General features: G+C 40.3%; 1 protein-coding gene across 1 annotated transcript in view; it reads right to left on the bottom strand.

Annotated features, from left to right (window-relative positions):
* The window catches only part of KLHL4 (kelch like family member 4), a 39,563-nt gene extending 25,417 nt beyond the window's left edge, over nt 1-14,146 (bottom strand). Inside the window, exons 1-2 of the mRNA XM_064712722.1 lie at nt 13,988-14,146; nt 12,941-13,358 (exon numbers count right to left, since the gene is read on the bottom strand). Of these exons, the coding sequence (XP_064568792.1) occupies nt 12,941-13,358; nt 13,988-14,015 (446 nt within the window). The 5' untranslated portion in view covers nt 14,016-14,146. The remainder of the gene's footprint in view (nt 1-12,940; nt 13,359-13,987) is intronic.
* Between the last annotated feature and the right edge of the window lie 8,499 nt (nt 14,147-22,645).

Below are 22,645 nucleotides of genomic sequence, written 5' to 3'. Positions count from 1 at the left end.
ATTATTGTGGCATAGAAATTGGAGCTGTAGTAATATCCAATCAGCCTGGAGAGAACCCTGCCTGCACAGCCTGTTTTATTTAATAGAAATGTTTCCGTATTCAGGGGTGAAGTGAAATCATTTCAATTAATGCCAGTTTAAGTCACCATTCAAGAACATTATCCTCCAGGAGAATTAATACAGTTCATTTCATTTACATTATAAAATAAAGAGTAACTGAGTGAAACCTTTCAGGTAAAAGGATAGGAGTATTTTATATATTATCATCTTAAAATTGTCCTTTGTTCTGATAATGCCAGGTGGTCACTGCAAAGCATGAATTCCAAACTCACATTTGTAGTACGTGATTGTGTTGGAGGGAAATTAAAAGTGAAGGAGAAACTCATTGAGGTTGAGTATTTCCTGCTCAACTTCCTGGGAACAAGTGATAATCTTTCTAAAGAACAAAAATTATATGACCAGAAGGCATGATACAGCATGATTCTGAGCTGTCAGAATGCACAAAATGAAAAATAATGGCTTAATGCTGGATCTCAGCCCGTGGCATTTTTCTTTAGAGGACATAGAAAACAAAATACAGGCCAATGGCAAGAGGAACTGGTTTTCACTCCAAGCCAAGCTATTGCCAGATGAAGCTAATTAACTCCATGTTTGTTCCTTCATTAAGCACTTTTCAGAAAGAATCCTGATGGGAAGGGGAAGAAGACCCAGCTTTATTCTGTCCCTTTTGACTGATATTGGGAAAAGTGGAGCAGAGAGGAGCAAAGGGAGATCCAAGTACAAGAAAAAAAGAAATGTGAAGTGGTTGTGCCTGCAGTGAGCAGAGCTTTGAAAGGCAGAGAGCAACAGTCCCAGTCGCAATTATCCCTGCCCCTGCCAACCTGAGCCTCGCAGCTCATCAAGGATGGACCCTGCTGGGAGATTTCTGCAGATCTCTCGGTTTATTAAACCTCAAACCACTCATGCCTTCATACGTGCTTCTCACCTCTTTTTTGTTTTTCGGCAAAGGAAAAGTCACGCCATTCTTGGGCTTCTCATGACCATTTCATTTTTTACATTTTTCCTTTCCTGCATTTAGCTGGATCCTCACTAACAAATAACAAGACTTATCACGCTTTCCCCTTCAAGTGAAACACGATCCCCTAGATGAAGGCACCACTTCAAATTTCATTTTGCTGTATGAGACACCCCCAGTCACGTAAAAATCTCCAGGCTTGTTCCAAAATATCTCCTGACCTGATTCAGCTGATCTGCTGGATACCTCATTCAAAGCTAGACACTACTGCACTGGGGAGAAAAAAAGTGATTTTTAACCTATTTAGCCCTGTCATAATTACAAATTTATTAGAAATGAGGGAAATAGGATGTGTTAAAGGTCTGGGCAGCCTCACAGGTAGAAATCAGAGATGAGAAGTAGAGTGAAGTTTTCTATTCTGTTTGAAGGTTTTGTAAGCCACCTAAATTTATCTGTGATCAATTCTCTCCTTCTCTTAATTGTGCAATTACACCCTGAGAGAGTTTCCCTGTGTTAAAGCCAAATATTTCTGTGTGTCCCTGGGTACAGATATGCTGATACCAAAGTACTCTCCAAAGCCAGTTGTTATCTTCTGAGCTTCTGTGTCAGAAAATATAACTCAAACCTGGGTCTGGAAAGAAATTCAAATAAATTAGCATGCTGTATTCATTTCTGGCTCAATTGAGGGCATTTTCTTTCAAGTCAGTACAAGCAAACCAGCATATTGTGAATGCCTTTCCATGTTTACTGGAGGGAATTTTGAATGTTATAAATTATGCAGACTATTGTGCGTTAGCTCCTGCTCTTACCTTTGCTCACTGACTTGCACTTTTTAACACCTGAGAAATATTTTAGCATTTATTATTATTTTATCATTGCCAATGTCAGAAATAATATCCACTGAACATCTCCTGTGCTAGCTCAGAAAAGAAGGGAGTTGAGGCAGCACCTTACAGGAATTCCTTAGTGAGGAAATCTCTGCTCGTGAGCCCACAGCAGCTTTGTTAGACAGAGAGAGAATTGTCTTTACAATCTTTACAGACAGAACATTAGGGCTGCTTTAATTTGACACTCTCAGGTGTATTTACCAGTATTTCTGACAACCTGGCTTAATAAAAGCTGTTCTCTCAAGGCCATTAGTGACTTGGCATTTATCTGGACAGATAATAGCGATAACTTGCTCCAACAAGCCAAGGTTTGTGTCAGCCTCACTCACTGTAATTGAATCGGAATGAAAACATGAAATCTAAATAAATGTAGCACATGAAACCAAAAGAAAAACAAAGAAAAGCTAAAAGTGTGTAATTGATATGAACTGTGAAAAATATTGCTTATATTGTTATTATTATTACAGGGTTTTTTTCCCCAGAGTGCCAGTAGTAATCACTAGGCTGGAGAGAGGCAAATTTCCATTGTAATGTGGTTATACAAATAATAACACAGCGATTTTATTGCATTTATTCATAAAATATTGTCCTTCCAGTCCTGAATTTATTACTTTTTAAATTGTGTTAAAGTCAGGTTTGGATTCCCTTTTATTGAAAAAGTATAAAGAAACTTTAAGCAGCTGAGGAGTAAGTGGGCTCTGTTTGAGAGAGGAAGGGAGAGGCACATTTGGGGGCATCCCATGGGAGCTTCCTCCCAAGGAGCTTCATTGGCATTTTGTCCCACCAAGCCACTCTGCATCTCTTTTTTTAGCAGAAAATTGGGAATCCTTTAAGTGAATAAAACAAATGAAGGCAAAAGAATTAATCCTGACTTACAGCCCTGTCCTTCCTGTGCTGATCTCAGCTGCTCTGGTTGAGCAGCCTGGCTCCTGCAGGATCACCAGGCTGGAACTTCCTTAGGAAGTTGTTTGGCTCTGCTCCTAAATCCCCTGTGACAGCACCAGGGGCTGCACTGCTGGGGAATTACTGGGTCAGAAAGGTCAAAAATCCATCCCAAGCCACTGCACCAGCACACAGACATGGGTGGGGATAAGGAGGGAATTTCTGCCTTTAGGTGTAGTTTGCCATAAAGTGAATGATGAGCTGGAGAGAATCCTTTGTGAGCGACTTTGGTGAGATAGAAATGAGAGTCCTGACCTAGAATCAGCATTTTCATCTTTAAATGATCACTATATATCCATTAAAAACATGATAGAGCACCCCAGTTTTTGTTCAGGGTATATATTTATTGTCTGATTAAAATATTATTTTATATATGTATGTGTGTGTGTATGTATGTATGTATATCTATATATATATATATATATATATATGATTTTCTTTTATTTATATATATATATAATATATATTTGTCTATCTATCTATATATATATAAAATATAAATACATATAAAATATATTTATCTCCCTGCTCAAAAGGGTAGCCAGAAATGGTGCCATCAGATCCAGTGTCTCCTTTGCCTTTTCCCTGAGTGCGTGACAAGGGCAGAGCTCCAGCTCTACAAAGATGAATGTCTGAAACATGAACCCAAATGGATCCAAACTGAAGGAAATGTCTGAGCAAATATTCTCAGTCTGGAATCAGAGATTTTGATCTGGGGGTCATGGCAGAGAGGGGAAGAAGGAGATGCCCCCAAAGATGTGGAACATGACTAAGGTAAAATTGCTGAGGTATTTTTGCCTCTGTGTGTGTGTGTGCATCTCTATTTCCTCCCATCCTGCAAGGTTCTGAAATGGTCTGACATGGAGACAGAGCTTTCCTGAGCATCTGTGCTAAATGAGCACTGCAAAAGAGGTTTCCCTAGCAACTCAAACCATATGTAATAGCTTAAAATAGCTTTTCTCCAACTCCTAGGATTTCTTAGTGGTTTGCTCACAGTTTCCATTTAAATCAAGGTATATTTGCCCTGTTCAAAAAGGTTCTTCACTTTCCCAACTTCTATTAAAATGAACAGGGTTTGGAAATGCTCATTTCTTTCAGAATGTCTCCTTTCCTCTTAACTTGTGACTTATCAGGTAAACTGAAGCATGGCAGAGGGTGGCAGTGGCTTGTCCACTTTCTCAAATGTGTTGCCTTTGTTTGCTGTTCAAAACATTTTATTGGAATATATTGGTTTCTAATATTTTTATAATGGGAAGTCCCAGCAGGCTTTGACTTCTGTGATGTCAGTACAATGAGAAGATAATCTGTGCAACTCTGAAATATAATGGATCTCTCATAGTGTACATGAATTCCATTTGCTTTGCAAAGCTGTGTGCAGCAAATCTGGATGTTTGAAAAGCCTGCTCAGTTCCTGTTGTATCCCCAGGAAAATGCTCTTTTACATGAGGGAACTGTGATACCAAGAGCCTGAGGAATTTGCTCTGAGATAATAAAAGAAGCAGGCAACAAATCTGAGACATAAACCATATCTTGATTTTCAGATCCTGGTCATGAAGCTAAAAATTTAGGCTGAGAACACTTGAATTTGATTAAATCAAATGTTAATATCCAGGTAAGAAATTTATATTCTTGTCCCAAGGTTTTCAAAATATGTACAACAAAACTGAAGGAAGGGCCAGGTATCAGCCATTGCTTTCCTTTCCTCTAAAAACATTTCTTTGGCCTAAATGGGTTTTAGTGGAGAATGTGATGAACTTTTTATCCTGTAAAGCAGCATGAGAATACAGTGCCTATGTCCTGACAAAACACTTTGAAACTGCATTTATTTAGGTAAATTTAAATATTAATATATTAATATAATAAATATTAATATAACAAACATTAATATATTAATATAATAAATATTAATATAATAAATATTAATAAATTAATATAAATATTAATATAATAAATATTAATAAATATTAAACCTGAAATGAAGGCAGGATATTCCTATAAATACTTCTAGTTCTCCTTTTGTTCCCTGGGAGCAGCAGACAGGTTTTAGTGAAATATCCTGACCTGTCCCATAGGATGGAAACAACTACTACCACGAAATCAAAGGTGTTTCAAGCTAAGAATTCTTGGATGGGCAGAATTTTTGTGAAGAGCCAGGATCTCTGGTCTTGTTCTAGCTGGTTTAATTTGTTTTGAATTGAGGTTTTACTGTTGATCATTTGGAAAAGGAGGGAAGGGGTTGGTCTGGAGCAGATTTGCTGCCCCAGCAGGGTGGGAATTTCCAGTTTGTGTTGATGGAGTCACTGGGGGGGATCTGATGTCACAGAGGTTAAATTTGGTTATAACTTTGTTTTCGAGATTATTTTCTTTATGTTTATATCCTGTATTTCAGCTCTTTCTGTGAATCTCCACAGTACTTCAGCTTCATTTTTAATTCTTTCACCCTGCACACCAACAGGTGCACAAGTAAGCCACAGTCTTATTTAATTGCCTGGTATAATCATTCTCTAAATACATTAGGGAATTATTTTATTCCAGCAGAATGAAAGGAGCTAAACCAAACAGGTCTAGTTTAGTTGGGCAAATTTAGCTGCTTGATTACAGCAAATCAATCCCTTTATTTTTTAAATGTGTGGGATTTTAGTATTTTCCTCAGTACAACATTCCAAAGTAAATAATTCAACCACAGACCAAGGGTGAAAATAAATAGTTTCTTTCTGTTAGGATCCTGTCTGGCTCTAACTTTGAAACCTTCTCCTGCTTTTCCCAGAATGTTTCACCAACCATTTCATTTCTTGTTGATCTTTCAGTTGCAAAATCTCAGTGGGTCTGTAAAAACTGCTCTGCATTGGGCACATGTGTTTAATCATCTCCTTAACTTTTTCTGGAGACATTAAGAAGTGATTTTAAGAACAGTAATAACTCTTTAAAAAGTCATTTAACAGCTGTCTTTGCTGAGAGCAAGCTCTGTGGAGTGAAAATGAGAAGATAATTGAATCATAAAAAAATTGTTTTGAAATGACGGGAATTGTCCTAGATTGTTAAATTACTATTAAATGGCATTTTTTTCCCTTGCCAGTAATAATTCATCTTTGAAAGCTAGGCTTGTTAAATGTAGGCCTGTAAAATAGTGTGTGTTTTCTAGTAAATCAGATTATTTCTCATTATAGACTTCTTGGTGGGTAGACAGGGTTAGACTTGATGACATCCATGGCTCCTTTTCAGCTTAAATTCTCCTATGAGTCTATTTATCTAGCTATGAAAAAAAATAATATTTTTGAATAAATATCCAGTCCTTCCACAGGGTGAACATAAAATTAAATTCAAAATACAATTCTTCTCATTCCTTTCATCTTTAATAGCTGTTTCAACCCACTTCAATACCCCATTTTTTTGCTTTCTTCAGAAGATGTCATAATAGAAGGTGAGAGCAGGAATACATCCCAGGGATGCCTTTGGACATTGTGATTCTAATTTCTGTACCAAGAGCTTTTGTGTGAGGTCACAGCATTGGTTTAGTCAGAATTAATTCATTGGTCACTGTTCAGTGCATTTGCTCTTGGCCTCAAAAGGCCTGGTCCTCTTTGTGAATTATCAGCTGCTGGGAAAAACATAAAAAGGTGATTTTCCTCTTAGATTTTAATCCTGCATCAGATACCACTTACTATAACTTTATAGATTTTCCACACTTAGCAAACATTAGATATCAAATTTTCTTGGTTACCCCCAGCTACCCTATTTCAACCAGTCGTGAGTGAATTTCCATAAAATTATGTCCCTCCTGACCCCTCTAAAATCAGCCACAAACATCTTAAACAATCCAGTTTCCACTCATATTTTGACCTTTAGCTAAAGATCATTGTTAGAAGGAAATTAGTTTTTGCTTGTCCTTGAGGTAACAAGGGAGCATTTTGTTTGTCCATTGCAGGCTTGCAGAAAATCATCTTTTTAAAACACGCTGCTGGAATTGATATGAAAGTGTTATAAATGCTATGGAAACTGGAAAATTCTCCACAAGACACAAACATAATTTCTTTTCCTTGTTGCTACTTCTTGCCAAGTTATACAGTGTAAAATCCATATAATTATTCTTTCTAAGCACTTAGAAACATAACTTAAGTCAACAAGAATTTGCCAAGAATAACATGTCAAAGTAAACTGAAGTGCCTCATTAACAGCTTTTACTAGAAATTGTGGAGAACAGAAAAGAAATAGTTGTCATGTATACCTTGAACTTAAGAGTATTATTTTTCAGTGTGTTATATCAGATAGTGCAAAGTTCAGCCTCCAGGACTGTCTGGAGTTACCCATTTTGGAACAAGGGTGAAACTGGTTTGAAATCATGCCATTAAATTATCAATGGCAAATGGCATTAAATTATCAATGGCATTAAATTATCACTGACAAATAGGAAGATAAATTATACTGGGTTCCTAAGGAACTTAGCACTGAAGCTCCTCTATATCTTCTCATAAATTTTCTAAATTAATTGAAAAATTAAGAGAAATCTTTGATATTATGTATTACAATTGGAGCTCAAGCTGAGAAGAGCTGCATGTATGGTGGGGAATTGGATCAGAACTCAATATTAAATCACTAAATCAGGGTTATAAAATCAGAACTGAATCCCAGCTGAGCCAGTTGGAGACATTATCTGATAAACACAAGATGGAATTTATTTGTGCAAAGGGCTGCTTTTGGGAACAAATAACTGCAAAAATGTACAGATGGTTTGGGAACAGGCCCCTGGTACAGAGGCAGGAGCTCCACATGAATCACAAGGCAGGCACGAGCAGCAGCACCACATTGTTGATAAGGGAAAAACAACTTCTGAGGACATTCCAACAGATTTGAGTCAGGATGGCACAGAAGGAATCCAGCTCTCCCCTAGGACTGCCAGATCCAACAGGAGCACATCCAGCTCTGCCCACTGAGTGCAGACAGAGCTGCTGGGCACAGGCAATGGAATATCAGAGCTGTAGGGGAGGCGTTCTGGGACCAGACTGCACAAACTGCAGCTCTTTAGACCTGCAGCAATTGTCAAACATAAGCAAAGGGTGTCAACAAGGAAAGTGTGGCAATAAGAAGAATAAGGAAAACAATATATATATTATACAATGTGTGTGTGTGTATATATATGTATATAGGCAGGTATATATAAATATATACATATACTAAAAAATTATATATATATATGCACTCATGGGGAAAGACCAAGGCATTAATGAGCTTAATTTGTACTGTAGACAAGCAAGGAAGCACCTAAACCTAGTTGGTCCAGCTTTCTGACTTGAAATGCAGTCTGACTACATGTCCAGCATTCTTTATCAAGCTACTAAAATACTTACTTGTTAAACTTAAATTTTTTTGAAAGTTTTTTCAAAATGCTTTAGTTTCAGTGAAAATAAAATTGGAGGAGTTCTGTTTTAAGAAATAAGGACTGCCACGATGTGAGATGTGGAATTTTCATTTCTAAACTTTACCTTGGGCATCAGAGATTGTTCATGGAACTGAATTCTTACCATGACAGGGAAGCAGTGAGGGGATGTTTATCCTTTATCACCTTCTCTGCCCAGGGCACACCTCAGTCCTCCCTTTCACTGCTGCCTTGGGATGCATTATCAGCCATTCCTGTGCTCCACTGTTTATTTGGGTACCCAGAACTCCACTCACAGTGCCAAAAGCTCTCTCAGTCTGGTTTGACCAGCGGCTTCACAGGATAACTCACATCTTCCATTTTCACCAGGAAAATTATCACCTGTTTTTCTTTATTTCACACTGGAGTGGGAGCCAAGGCTGTCATCTGCTACTGGAGGTAAAAGCAGAATTCAAGGGAAAACCCTCAGACAGGGGAAATATTCTGAAATAGTCATGTACATGTGTGTGTGTTTGTGTGTGTGCCAGAGACAGTGAAGAAAATAATCTCATAGTTATTTCCATATGTCTACCAGAACTAAAAAGCATGAATTTGCAAGCCTTGAGATGAACTATCAAAATAGCTGTACATCAAAAATAGCCCCCACAGAACAGGATTGCCTTTGGGAGGAGGCACCTCCCAAGTATCTGTTTCCATGTGCATCAGTAATGACTGTTTGGATTACAACATCAAAAGATACTATTAGAATTAATTAGAAATATATTTTGTCTCATGTGGGAAATTAGACAACATTTGTCCTAAAATTTGTCCCAAGCCAGAGTTTGTCAGCAATTTTTCAGCCACATAATTAGAAAAAAAGATGCAGAAGAGAAAAATGGTGAATGGATGCTCCATTTACTATCGAAATCCAATTGCCTTTGGGCAACTATGAAACACTTAAGCAGCACACGAGGTCTGCAATAGCACACTTGTGGAATCACAAACCTGGCAGGCACGCAGGAAGGGATGTGGTAATGTGGCATGATGTTAATAAATGCTGGGCACAGGGCTCTCATGGAGAAGTCAATATCTGTAAGCCTAAAAATTATTAAGATAAGTAATTGAAGTCATTTAATATAAAAATTATTCTTTTTTTGAGGTTTCAGTGCTTTGTCAGTCTGTGTGTGCACACAGATGTCCATGGGGAGCACACAAAGCTTCTGTTGACTGTCAGGATCTAACAACCAAATCCTCCCAGTGTGTGCTGCTGTGTCTGCATCACTGCCACACCACTTTCCTTGAAAGGGATGGAAATATTTCCTGTTCCCCCTGGCAGGGGAGCCTGAACCTCACAAGGTTCCAGCAGGATCAATCAGAGATGTCCCGAGTAGCTCAAGTGCTCATTTCCCCCAGCCCTGCCTGCTGAACCACCCACAGGTGACTCCCCATGGGCTCTGACACACCTCACTCACTGCAGCTCCTCTTTAAGCCAAACCTGAAATCTCTGCAGGTGTTTTCCCTTCCTTGGCACGGTCATGTTGCACAGGGTTATCACCCCAGTAACATCAGAAAATGCTGCACTGGGAAAGGCACTCTACAAATGAAATAACTTGGTGGCTGTGCCGACTTTAGCTGATTTCTCTCTTTTCACCCAGGCAGAGGTCCCAGTTCTCATTCAAGGAGCAGATTGGTGAGAATCAGATGAGTCAGTAAATTAAGGTTGTCCGCTGTTTATCTTTTTGCCAAACTACAGATGTAACTCCCATAAGGATCTCAGAGCAGGTCAAGGCCCATCATTTCAGATGCTCCTGGTTGAGCAGCACTGGGCCAGGCAGTCCCCAGGATGCTGAGAAACTTTCCTTACCCTTGTGCCAATAAACCATTTATTTATGGCCCAAAATGTGTTGGTTGACCACACATTATCTGGTTATGATTAGGACAAAACTAATGAGTTTTAATCACTTGAGCCTCATTTATTTTGTCACTTATCATGGGATATTCATGGGATATTCATATCATGGGATATTCAGGAGCAAGCCCATAGACCGGAGGGGTTTCTTTAAGTCTAGCACTATTTAATCTGGGGACAGGAATGCCAAAATGGGTTTAAGAAAGCAGAAATAAGAATATTGATCATTGTGTTTGGTACTTTATTATTTATATTTCCTCCTCAGTAACAACCCTTATTTCATCAAACCCCAGGGTGCTCTCTATCCAGCATTCAGTCCTGAGCTTTGAGAGAAAGAAAGCTCAAATTTTTCTCAAGAAATTCAGAATATTCTTTTTTGCATTTCCAAAGTTTTCCATGGGAAGCATTTAACTCTAAGTAGAAACTGCTTTCATATTCTGCTAAGGGTTGAGGTATTGGTCAGATTCTCTCCCCTTTTGTACTATTTTGGATTTCCATGTGACATTCACCAGAGTCCTGCTTTAGATCTACACAAAAATGGGATTTCTCCAGGCAGAGGAAAATCCACTGGTTGAGAGAGAGCTGCTTTGAAGGTACAGAGCTTTGGTGGTCTAAAAGGTGAATTTGTCTTTGGTGTCCTCAGGTGTGGGTGTGAAATTTGATCAATTGATATTTGAAATACCTGCACAGCTCCTGCTGTGGTGGCTCTGGCAGTGTGTGGGCTCAGGGGATCCTGCAAAAACCTGATTTTTGTGTGTCAATCACCAGCAGAGCCCATTAATTACCATTGATTGGGACTATCTGGAACTTCTAAAGGAAAAGGGGACCTGGAATGATGTAAAGGCACCATTTCAAAGATGAGACATTGTTTTGAAGAGATGAAAATACATTCATCTAGAATGAAGATATTCATGATATCTACATTCTAGATTTAGTTAATTGTAGGTATAAGGCTGCTTCTCCTTATTTCTTCTCTTCTACCCAAACAATTAATGTATTAATTAATGTGTGGCCTGTGCTGGATGCTGCAGGGGAGGGGAACAGAGCTTTACCTAATGATTTCTGTTGATACATATTTAAGAAATTTGAGCTATGTTGTCCTTCTTGGTCAGTTTTATTTTCTTGAAATAAATTTTAATTATAGAGAAACTCATAGCCATGAATCACTTTATAAACAACTGATTATCAATTCAGCTTTTTAAGATGTATGTTAAAATAGATTTTAATCTTCAACATGCAATGATGGCTTTTACTGAAGTCCCAAAGAAACCCACTTATTTGACTATAACAATATATGATATATGCAGTTCCAAAACTATCCTAAAAGCTGCAACTTCAAACAGCTCAAGAGCAGAACTTAAATTGGAATGGATATGAAGGTACAAAACTTCAGGAGGTCTTAGCAGAAACTTTATATATAGCTGGAGAAAATGTCACATCTTATTTTAGAAGGCAGTGGTTTATTACCTCTCAAACTGAACTGATTAGGGGTTTTTTACCTCCTTCTTCACATGGCGTAGAATCTTATTTAGATGAACAAGTGTTCCTTATTTTCTTCAAATTAAATCAATTTTCCTTCTAAGGTGTGTCTAAAACCACCTCTTTTTTAATTTCAGGAAATTTGTGCTATCATTTGAAATGTTGTACTAAGGGTTTGCTGTTTCCCCATTCCAAACCAGCCCCCCTGGAAACACTCAGAGCTCCCACAGCCCTTCCTCAGGGCTTTTATTCTGTCATGATTTTATCTGGTACCTACTGACTACTGGGACTGGTTTCCAAGTGACATTTTGGAATGCAGTTTTTGCTGTTCCATCTGCAGATGTTCCCCACAGCAGATGCACAACTTGAGAAATAATAACTGCTAAAAATATGCAAGCTGTCAGCTTGGTTTTTACTGAGAGAACTGTAACTTCAAGTGAGATAAATTTGTATCTAAATGCAATGCAATACATTTAAATTATGTCCAAAGACTGATAGCAATCTCATCAAACAGTGCAAACAATCATATCATAAATGTGTGACTTGACTCCAAGGTGGGGAAAGGACTCAAGTCAAACATTTATGATATGATTGTTACAAAAATGTTGCTGGATAAGCTAAAAATACTGACATGAGTTTTGAAAAAGAAAACATAAAAAAAACTTAATTAAGTGGTATTGACATTGTATTCTTTGTTATTCACAACTTAAAAATAGCTCTTCCTTTATGCTTACACCTCTAAGCTCTCATAGCTGTGATGTTTTTTCTCCTGACCTTGCAGAAAAGATTTGTCTTAGCCTACTAAATAAGCTGTGAAAGTACTGGGATTTCAAGCAAACCTTTAAAAAAGCAAAGAATGATGCTTCCTTTCCACTAGGTTCAAGGTTAATTTTACTTGCCAGGAAGACAGTAAAAGAAAATCAGTGAGAAATCTGAGAGATCAATGGCAACCACAGAGCCCATGCACCTCCAGCAGCTCCCATTTGTCAAAGTTGCACCCATTGATAAAGTCAGAATGAGGACAGGATGTCAGGAGGCTCCTTTTTTCACTCACACATAAATCAAGAGAAGAAATTGATATGCTGGGAATGTTGATGGAGCAAATTTGACAAACTGGCAGGTTGTATGCATATGGAAGAGTTATGGAAGGATGTACCTTAAGCAAAGATCACAATTTCATGACAATTGTTCTGTTCATTTTTCTGATGCAGAAGTGCTCCTTCTCTCTGAGTGTGGGTGTGCACAGACACAGTGAGATGAATGCACTAAGGAACTCTGGCTGAAAACAAAGACACTTTTAGGGAATAACTCGGAAGCAAGTCTGCCTTTCCAAGCGCACACTTCAAAACTCCTACCTCTCTGCAGATTCATCTGCATTTTGTTCTGTGATCATCTGCAGCTCCTGCGTGGTTTTACTTGACTCCTCTTTGCCGGAGTTTTCCTGGGTGCCGCTGTTTTTGCTGCTGTCCTCGCTGGAGCGCAGCTGCTCGATGAGGCTGTGCTGGTGCCAGCTGTGGATGGAGCGGTGGTGCCCCGGCGTGGGGCCGGGCACGGGGGCCAGGATGTTGTGGTGCACGGGGCTGCTGTTCTTCTTCAGCCCATTCCTGTCCCGAGAGTGGCTCTTCAGCCTGCTCTGCACCGGGGTGCCCCTGTGCTCGAAGCCTTCCTGCTGGTGGCAGCCCCCGGAGCCGGCGGAGCCCTGCGAGGGGTGGCTGAACCACCTCCAGCGGAGCCTCAGGATCTGCTTCACGTCAAACTCCTTCTTCCCGGACACTGACATGGTTTTTTTCCAGAGAGGAAAAAAAAAAAAAAAAAAAAGACAAAAGCCTATTCTTTCAGGAAGGAAATGGATTCTTTGTTATCTCTTCTGTTTCAACTCCTCTTCTTAAGGAAAGGCAGCCGCAGAACGAACACGGGCAGCTCTGTGCCTCTCTCGTGATGAACGCACCGCGAGCGATGCCGAGCTGCTGTTAGCTGTATAGGTGGGAATCCATACTGACAGGATGATGAGGTCAGACCTTAAACAAGTAAATCAGCTTAGCACAGGAAAGCAGCGACCATAACACTCCCCAGCTGCCAGGCTTACACACTCGCAGCTCCACAGCGCGGCTCCCCATATATAACCCAGCCTCACATGATCCTCAGGGAGCCCGAGCTGCGCCTTAAGATGCAGGGGAGCACGCACAAATAGAGTGACAACACTTTCTGTCTATCTCAGGGCGTTCTCCATCCAGCCTGCTAATTAGCAATGCTGCTTTTCACGGCGGATTTACAGAGAATGCTTCCAGGCGGGTTTTTGGTGGCGATTCGCTGGGAACTCTCCCGCGGCTCCTTAAGGGATTGCGTTTGTTTGTCTGGATGTGTAAAATTCCTACAAATGGCCTCGGTGTGGTAGCACTTACCTAAAGGAGAGGCAGCCTTTGGATGCATGCTGCAGGACTGGCTGTTTTCTCACCTACCGATGGGTTTCTCCATAGAATTGCAGGGCCAGGAGAGGAGAGGGAGGGAGCTCAGGAAAATCGGAGATGTGCTCCCTGAATGACTGGGTCTGTGGCAAGCACAGTTTCCTGGCTGAGTGCCTGTGTAAACAGCCTTTCCCATCCTGCTCTTGATTTCTCACGGACAGTGAAACACTCGTGGGGTTTTTTTTGAAAACACCTTTCTTTTCTTTCTTTCAGTAGCGTGCGCTGTAACGCGTTTTCAGCAAATTTAACAGGGGAGAGGTTTTCATTCCCATCCCTTGGTTACCAGGCAGGGCTGTGAGAACTGTCCCCTGTGTGGTTTGAAATAGTGTACACGGAATGTTTTTTGTGCAAATTGAAAAGAAATGAATGGACTGGATTTTTTTAATGTTATATTCTCCCAGGTTGGCTACTGATGGTCTATCCAACTGTAGGCAGGGTGCAGAAATAGAGAAACTGTAACACAAAGTCAGTAGAACATGATTCAGAGAGGTCCCCTCTCTAACACACCTCTCCTCTCAGACCTTCTGACATTAATTTCATTTTTCTCTGGTTTTTTTTGAGTTTTTCTTCTTTTTTTTTGCCAAAATTCTATGATCGGACATCGAACATTCAAATAAAATCTGCTCTTTATTCTTTTGGACTTCATATAGTACAAGCGAGAAAATGTGAAGTAGAGTTTAAAAAAACCTAAAGAATAAGAAACAAAATGAGAGGATAGGACTAAGGAATTTGCAGTTTTTGTGCTGGGCTCTGCTGCTCCTGTCCTATTCGTGGTATTCAAGCAAAGGATGTGCAGCATCATGGGCTGGATGCACGTGAGAGAAATTACAGGATGAGTGAAGAACTCATCCAAATAATTGAAAGCTCTTTTCCTATCTAGATCCATAGAGGGAAAGGCTTTGCACAAAAGAAAACCTGTGTGAAAGGCTTGGCCATAAAAGGCAGAAAGGAAGGAGCTGAGGGAAGGTTTGACAGACGTAGCCAATGCATATTTGTTGCTATAGAGAACACTGAGGCTGAGCTGTTGCAATTAAATGTACATTAACAAGATTTCCTTTGAGATGTTCTAGGAATAGAGAGAAGCTAGAAAACTTATTCATCTTCTAATAAGTAAGAAAAAGGTATATAAAGGCCTTAAAGTGCATTTAATAAGGGGGTTCAAGTCAAGCTTGTTGAGGATATGAGCTAATAAAGAAGCTGCTACCAAATTTCAGGGATATTAAAGATTTATAGACAGTGAGAGGATCAGTGAAAAGGCTGGGCATTGAGCAGGAGAGATTATTGTATATCCAGAAGTCAGTTTAAGATGTTTTCACACTTTATTGATGACCTTTTACAGCAATCTAAGACTTCCTGAAGACCCAAGTGTTTCAGGTATTTTTTCTTGCATTACACATATATAATATTCAATATCATGTTTCTTGACTTCTCAGTTTCAGCCTGCACACCTAAGGATGTTTTTCCTTTCAATTTCGCACAAGTAATGAGACTCAGTGGTATCTCTGTATATTCCTGAGGATTGCCTACATGGCAATTTGACATCTCTATACACCAAGTTAATGAAATATTTTATGATGAAATCTTGTAGAGGTGGACAGAGAGCACGGTTTCTTGCTACTCTTTAATCAGGTCATTGAGCTATCTCAGCAGCTCTGTCAGCTCCTCTTAGCAACAGCTCTGATACATTTAATCCATATTTTTCCACCATGTCACAAAGCTTCTGTCGGTTTTCTTCCCTTAAATCTCTTTTGCTGAAGTCATCCTCTGCTCTGAGATATCATCAAAAGCATATTCCTTGCATTTTACAGGGGAATGTACAAGCAGCACTTCTGCTTGTGAATTACTCCTGTTCCTGCTCAGAACAGGTTTTAGCAGATGTAGTGAATCTAGCTAAAATTAAAATAGTCAACCTGGACATTTGCTGAAGAGACCATCTTGCTCAGAGAGTCAGCTTGAGTCAGCACAGGATATGTTTCACGTGGAGCATAAGGAGATTATTTTTTTACAGACCTTGTTAGTGTTCTGGCTAAAATTTCAGTGTGCTGTACCAGGTCAACATAAGTGATTTGATAACCCAAAATTTCAGGCCTGAAATTATTGGAACTGTGGCATGTATATGTATAACCCTGGAGCAGCTTTATGCCAAGTACCTGCTTTTCACCATTTTCATTTATCCCCTAGTGAGAAAATTAGTTCTTTTTAAGCTGAATTAAATGAGTGTTTACTTCTGGGTGATTTCTTTCTTAATTTCTCACATGCTTTTAGGTGTATCTCTGATTGGGTTCAACCTTCTAAATGAGAAAAGAGACAACATATAAGATTTTTCTGTTATTCCTAGCCCTAATTTAAGGCCTTTGGTCTCATTTAGATGAATAACCACATAACAGCATTATTCTTTCCCCTCATGGCTGGAGATCTCCAAAGAACAGGATTTTCTAGGACCACAGCAGGTCCAGCCAGGCCACCAAGAGGCTCAGGCAGGTGGGGCATATGATGGATGAGGGGAGGCAGCTGCAGCAGGATTTGTTCAACCTTATGGAGAAAAGGCTCAGGGGCATTTTTGTGCTCCTGGTGGGAGAGCAGAGACAGAACCAGGCTGTGCCAGAGGAGCCATGGGCAGCACTGGGCCCAGCAGGCCCAGCTGGGCCATGGAAAAAGCTGAAGAGATGTCAGAGAAACTTTCTGCCTGTGAGGTGGGAGAGCAGAGACAGAACCAGGCTGTGCCAGAGGAGCCATGGACAGCAATGGGCACAGCAGGCCCAGCTGGGCCATGGCAAAAGCTGAGGAGATGTCAGAACAACTTTCTCCCTGTGAGGGTGATCAGGGAGGTGGGGGGAGGCTGCCAAGAGAGGCTGTGGCATCTCCTTCCTCAGGGAAAGTGAGACCCACTGAGGGTGGGCAGGCCCTGGCACAGGTGCCCAGAGAAGCTGTGGCTGCCCCTGGATCCTTGGCAGGGCCCAAGGCCAGGCTGGATGGGGCTGGGAGTGTGACCGTGTTCACAGGGGTTTTTAGTTGAGGGAAGAGACAAGAATCTGACTCCATGTTTCAGAAGGTTTGATTTATTATTTTGGGATATATATTACATTAAAACTATACTAAAAGAATAGAAGAAAAGGTTTCATCAGAAGGCTGGCTAAGAATAGAATAGGAAAGAATGATAACAAAGGTTTGTGGCTCGGACTCTCTGTCTGTGAGTGTGATTGGCCATTAATTAGAAACAACCACGTGAGACCAATCCCAGATGCACCTGTTGCATTCCACAGCAGCAGATAACCATTGTTTGCATTTTGTTCCTGAGGCCTCTCAGCTTCTCAGGAGGAAAAATCTTAAGGACAGGATTTTTCATAAAAGTTGTCTGCGACAGTTGGAGCAGCCTGGAGCAGAGGAAGCTGTCCCTGCCATGGCACAGGTGGCCCTGGGTGGACTTTAAGGTCCCTCCATCCCAAGCAGTGTGGGATTCTGTGATGCCAAGTGTCACTGCTCCAACTGGGCTTGCTCTGAGCGGGAGATCAGCCTGGATGAGCTCCAGAGGTCCCTCCTGAGCTGTTCTGTGCCTGTGTGACGTGCCAGGGACCCTTTGATGTCTTTATCTCATGGCTGTGGTGCAGCCAAGTACAATTCATGTGGCTGTCAGCTGTGAGGAGCAAATCCATCTCCAGAATCTGCCCTGCAGTCCTGCAGCACAGCATCACTGCCAGCTGCTCATCCCAGGGGAGGCTTGCCAGGACTTGGAGGAAAAAGAACTTTTTATTCACAAAACCTTCCATCCCATCCAATCCATACAGGATTTGGAGAAAGGTCTTTGCTCCCATTAGGAAAATACATTAAATTTGATGGTAGACTGGCCCCCAGCAGGAAACTGGGAATGATTTGAAAAGCTTTGTGTAAACATGTTGAACTTGCAGATGATTTGAATGACATGTATTAAGAGCCTAAATAAGTTTTGGTAATCAATTTAAGATTACATGTGTGGATACCTGATGCATCACTGGATTTAGGAAATTACAAAAGCACTTTGGTCATAATCTACCCATAAGAAGAAATTGATAATTTTGTCTCAAATCATGTTTTAAATAGGCTTCAAAAATGGCTTTTAGCTACAGCTGCCTCCCAAATTTCTCTGCCACCAAAGCACTTAAGAGAAAGGAGTTTTGTAATGTGTTTCAAAATGTCTGAATTTTTCAGTTAATAACTCAGTAATTTCTTTGAAAATTGAAGCAATAGGAATATATTCATACAGGTATGTAATGTTTATTCTCTTCTCAATAGAGACCCAGAAAATTATTCTTTTTTCTTCTTCTTTTTGCCCTGACCCTGGTAGTACTCTACATGTATGGAGAGCCTGTTAGAAAAAATATCTCTCTTTTCCAACAAACTTAGACACAACTAATAAAAGGAGGAATCATCCACCTTTCTTGTAAAATAATCCCAGAAAAATACCGCTTGTGGAGTCTGGAGGCAGGAGTATTGCAAGGTTGGTAGCAAGAGCTGATAAAGTAGTTCTTTGCTGGATATGAGACAGACCATAAAAAAATTGAATTTTTTATTAAAGTCAAGGATAGCTTTGGAGCAGAGTTATTCAGTGCCAGATAACTGAGTCAAATAGGGGAAAATCTGCATAGGCTGAATGAGACAATCAAAAAGCACAAAAAGTGAAGAATGTTTTCTCATATTTTTGAAGACATTTTTTGTCTATTATGATATTGCATTATTTAGAAAGTCAAGTTAATTACTCGTATCAGTATTGTTTACAGAGTTTGCATTGGGGGGAACAGCACAAGAAGATTCACATGTGCGCAGATTGTTGATCACTAAACCAAGTCCTATTTAAAAACTGTTCCCTCTGTGTTCCACAGGTCTGCACACTTTGTGTGCTCAGCACTTCCACTGCAGACCAGGCCAGATACAGAGAACAAGAAGTTGAATATTTTTATGACCCTGTTTTGAAAAATAATGCGAAAAAGAACTCCCATTAGTCCATCCTTTGTGCAAGAGATAGGCCAGGAAACATCTGCAATGCACAGCAGCAGCACTCAGGAGTCAGAGCTGAGGGGAAGGGAACAGGACAAAACCCAAAACAAATAATCTGTTTAAAATCTGCAGGAAAGCTCCTGCTTTCTTTTCAAAGAAAACTTTCAATGCCACAGACTCCAATCAGTTTAGGACAGTCAGTGGCTTCCCATGCTCCCCATAAAGGAGGCAGGAGAGATGATCCACTTTAGGGAAGGTGTTGACACATTTAAACACAATTGTTTCCTCAAATAACTGGGAGCTATCCTACAGATTGCAACCCACCCACAGAGCCCTGTGCCAAAATTGGATAAAAATCACAGCATTCCCACAAGATCCAAGGAAAAAGCATGTGAGACATGAGCCTGGTATGAGTAATTCTGACTAAGAGCTTGACAAACAGTGGCAGTGCTGTCACCCTCAAAAAGGAACCAGAACATTGGAGTGAAGAAATAGCAAATATCCAGAAGGGTCTCCCATGGACAAGGGCTTGAAAGTGATGCCATTAATGCAGCAAAAATAAAGCTCAAACTCACGACTTGAAACACCGTCACAGGTCAAAAACAAGATATAAAAGAATGGAAAAAATGTGGATTGATGTAAAGACGTATAAAAGATATTTGTACTTTGTGTTTGAGTTTTATTCCTGTGAACTCTTCAGTTTCTCAACATCTTTCTCATGCTGGTGGGACAGGGTTGTGCAAACCTGGCAATATTTATTGAAGGTGACTGCTGCTTACCCAGTAACCACTAGTAAATTGCTAGTAACTACAAGTAAGAAGTAGAATTGTAGCTGCAACTTGCATTTATTCCATGAAACAGATGGATGAAACAAGCACATGATGGCTTTTATTCCACAAATATAAAAAGATCACAGTGGTCAGGTTCTTGCAGAAAATACTGGAATTTTCTGCACACTCAATGCTAACAACAACCCCTCTTTAACCCCCAGTGATTAGTGCTGGATATGAAGGAGTATGGAAAGGATCTGGCATACCTTCAGCAAAGGCCAGTGTGTGGATTTGACACTTGTCACTACAGCTCTGTGTCATTTGCCATCTGAAAGCCCTGGCAGAACAAGGACTTATGCCCAAGGTCAGTCTTCTCTGGGAAGTTTTTTTAATGTGGCTCTTGTTCATTCTCTCTTAAAAAGTAATAAATGGCACCTTTAATTAATTGCAGGAGAGGGAATCCTGCAGGCAGCTGTATTTCTGTGCACTGTAGAATGTAATGGTTCTTAGGAGTATTTAGGTTTTAATCCCACAAATGTGTTCTGAGGCTCATGAAAGGTGCTGTATGTCAATAAAGCCTCTTAAAATGTGTAGTCCTGCATCTCCCCTGAATCCCTGGTTGCAGGGCTTGGAGAGCTCTTCAATTATTCCTGGGAAAATGAGCAGCCTGGGGCAGGTTTTGGAGAGGTCTGAGACAATTGTTTGGTGCCTTTCTCCGGAATGGTTTCTCTGAGGCGCAGACATGGATTGGAGCCCAGGCACACAGCCCAGCTCCCACCAGCTGGAATTTGGTCTCTGCAAGGGTGCAAAGAGGAATTCTGGAGCAGCAGCTGCTTTGCCTTGGCAGCACCAAGGGAACTGTGTCATTTCTTACAAACTGCGTTTCTTACTGCTGGGGTTTGTAACATAATAATCCATCAACCTTCACTTTCCCTCCCAGCTGTCATCACTTTTCCTACCAATTTTCCCAGAGGTTTATCTCTCCTTTGTGACTCCATAAGAATGCAGGGGACAGAATAATTTTTAAAATCATATGTTCAAAAGCATCATAGCCAAAGCTCATCTGAAAAAAGTGCTGTGAACCAATATCCTTGTCAGCAACCTGTCTCCAGCATCCTGACACTACTGCTTTGCTCATGTCCCCTGTAAAAGCACACAATAACTCAATTTTTGCTTTGACAAAAAGCCACAAAGATCCACATCACAATATTATTGTTGTTCAGCCTGGCTCTGGCTGCTGTCAGCTGCCAAAACACCTTGAGGCTGCACTTTCACTGTGTGATACTGGCCTGGAATATAAAAATACAGAACTACATTTAAGGCACTCAAGTCCTATCCTTCTCATGCAAAAATAATCTTTGGTTCTTTCATGTTTGCAGTTTTTAGAGCAGAGAGACTCAGCATTTCTATTTTGGCGTGCAAGGAATTTTTAGTGGTTTTATATTTTCTGGGGGAAGAAAGAGATGTACATGTAAGTACTGTACCATAAGGGGAAATCTAGGAATTGATAGGGAAACAGAATATGTTTTCTTTACATATCTATTTATTAATAATAAAATGGTACTGAACAACAGAGTGATTATATTTGCAAGTGATAGCAAATTTCAGGGAGAGAGGGATGGCATGAAACCTCTGGAAAACACAGATTACTGAATCTATCATACAACATTCTGAGACAAAGCCTATTAATGACAGATTCCCAAAGGGCCAGAAATTTACAGCCAGCTGAAGGGAAACAGAAGGGCAGAAACCAACACATTAAATCTGACTATTTAGCATAAAGTGGCTGAAAAATCCACTTATGGCCCAGGACAGGGGTGTGATTGAGAATTTCAGCTCGTTTTTAGTGTAGATTATGCTGGTTTAATTTTTTTCAGAACTTCACCAGCAATCTTATTTGATATAGCTCCTTATCTCTTCAACTCAAACCTGAGTTTTGCTGTGATTTTTGCCACCCCAAACCCCAGTGATGTGAGAGGAGCTCCTGCAGGTGTGACAGAGTTTCAGTGCTAAAATCTGCAGCCAAAAGCTTGAAATCCATTTTCAGTTTCCCAGCTCAGTTTGGGGTGTTGGGGTGCAGCTGCTCAGTCCTGCAAGGGGGAGCTCTCCAGCCCTGGGATGGGCAGCAGCAATTTCTGGTGCTTGGGGGAAATGTCAAGTGTCCCCATTTCCTGAAAGGTCTCCTGGTGATGTGCAGAAATCTGCAGGACAGAAATCCCCATCACTGCTGGGTGCCTGTGCTCTGATGAGAGCTGGCAAAGGAAAGTGCCTCTTTTCTCTTTGATTAAGGAAAATATTGCAGCTGCATACATTAACTATAGAAATTCTATAACAAGGACAGCCCTGCTGTAATAAATTAAATCATATTGCAAGTACACTACCAGGAAACTGTTTCAGCAGAAATTAAGGGTAGCAGGCCTCCTGAAATTAAGCTTCTGCTGAAATAAATTGGTAATATCTAACTAATATAGCTCAGCATATGTCACAAATGAGAGCGATGCTCTTGGCTGATAGTGTCAATTTAAAAGGCTGTTTGCATCAAATCATTTTCAGGTCTCAATTTGCACACCAGGGGTTATAAAGAACTTTAAATTTACTTTACAACACGTATTGAGTTGTTTGGCACAGTTGGATTGACAGTGTGTGGCATTAATTTCCTAAATTAAGTTACTGCTAATACACTTGTTAGGGAGTTCCTGATGGTTTGCCACTTTCTTGAACATTCAGGAATATTGGATGCCATCACTATTTTCATGTAAAATACAGTTGTCTTTAAAGAGCTAAGCCTGCAACTGTGGTGGTGCTAATTTGGAATTAGTGATTACAGGAAAAATGTAACTCCCAAATTCCACTG

The sequence above is a fragment of the Zonotrichia leucophrys genome, chromosome 4A (assembly GCF_028769735.1).
Source record: "Zonotrichia leucophrys gambelii isolate GWCS_2022_RI chromosome 4A, RI_Zleu_2.0, whole genome shotgun sequence".
NCBI classification, from domain to species: Eukaryota; Metazoa; Chordata; class Aves; order Passeriformes; family Passerellidae; genus Zonotrichia; species Zonotrichia leucophrys.
The sequence above is the reverse complement of the archived record's forward strand: the minus strand, read 5'-3'. Positions and strand labels throughout refer to the sequence as shown.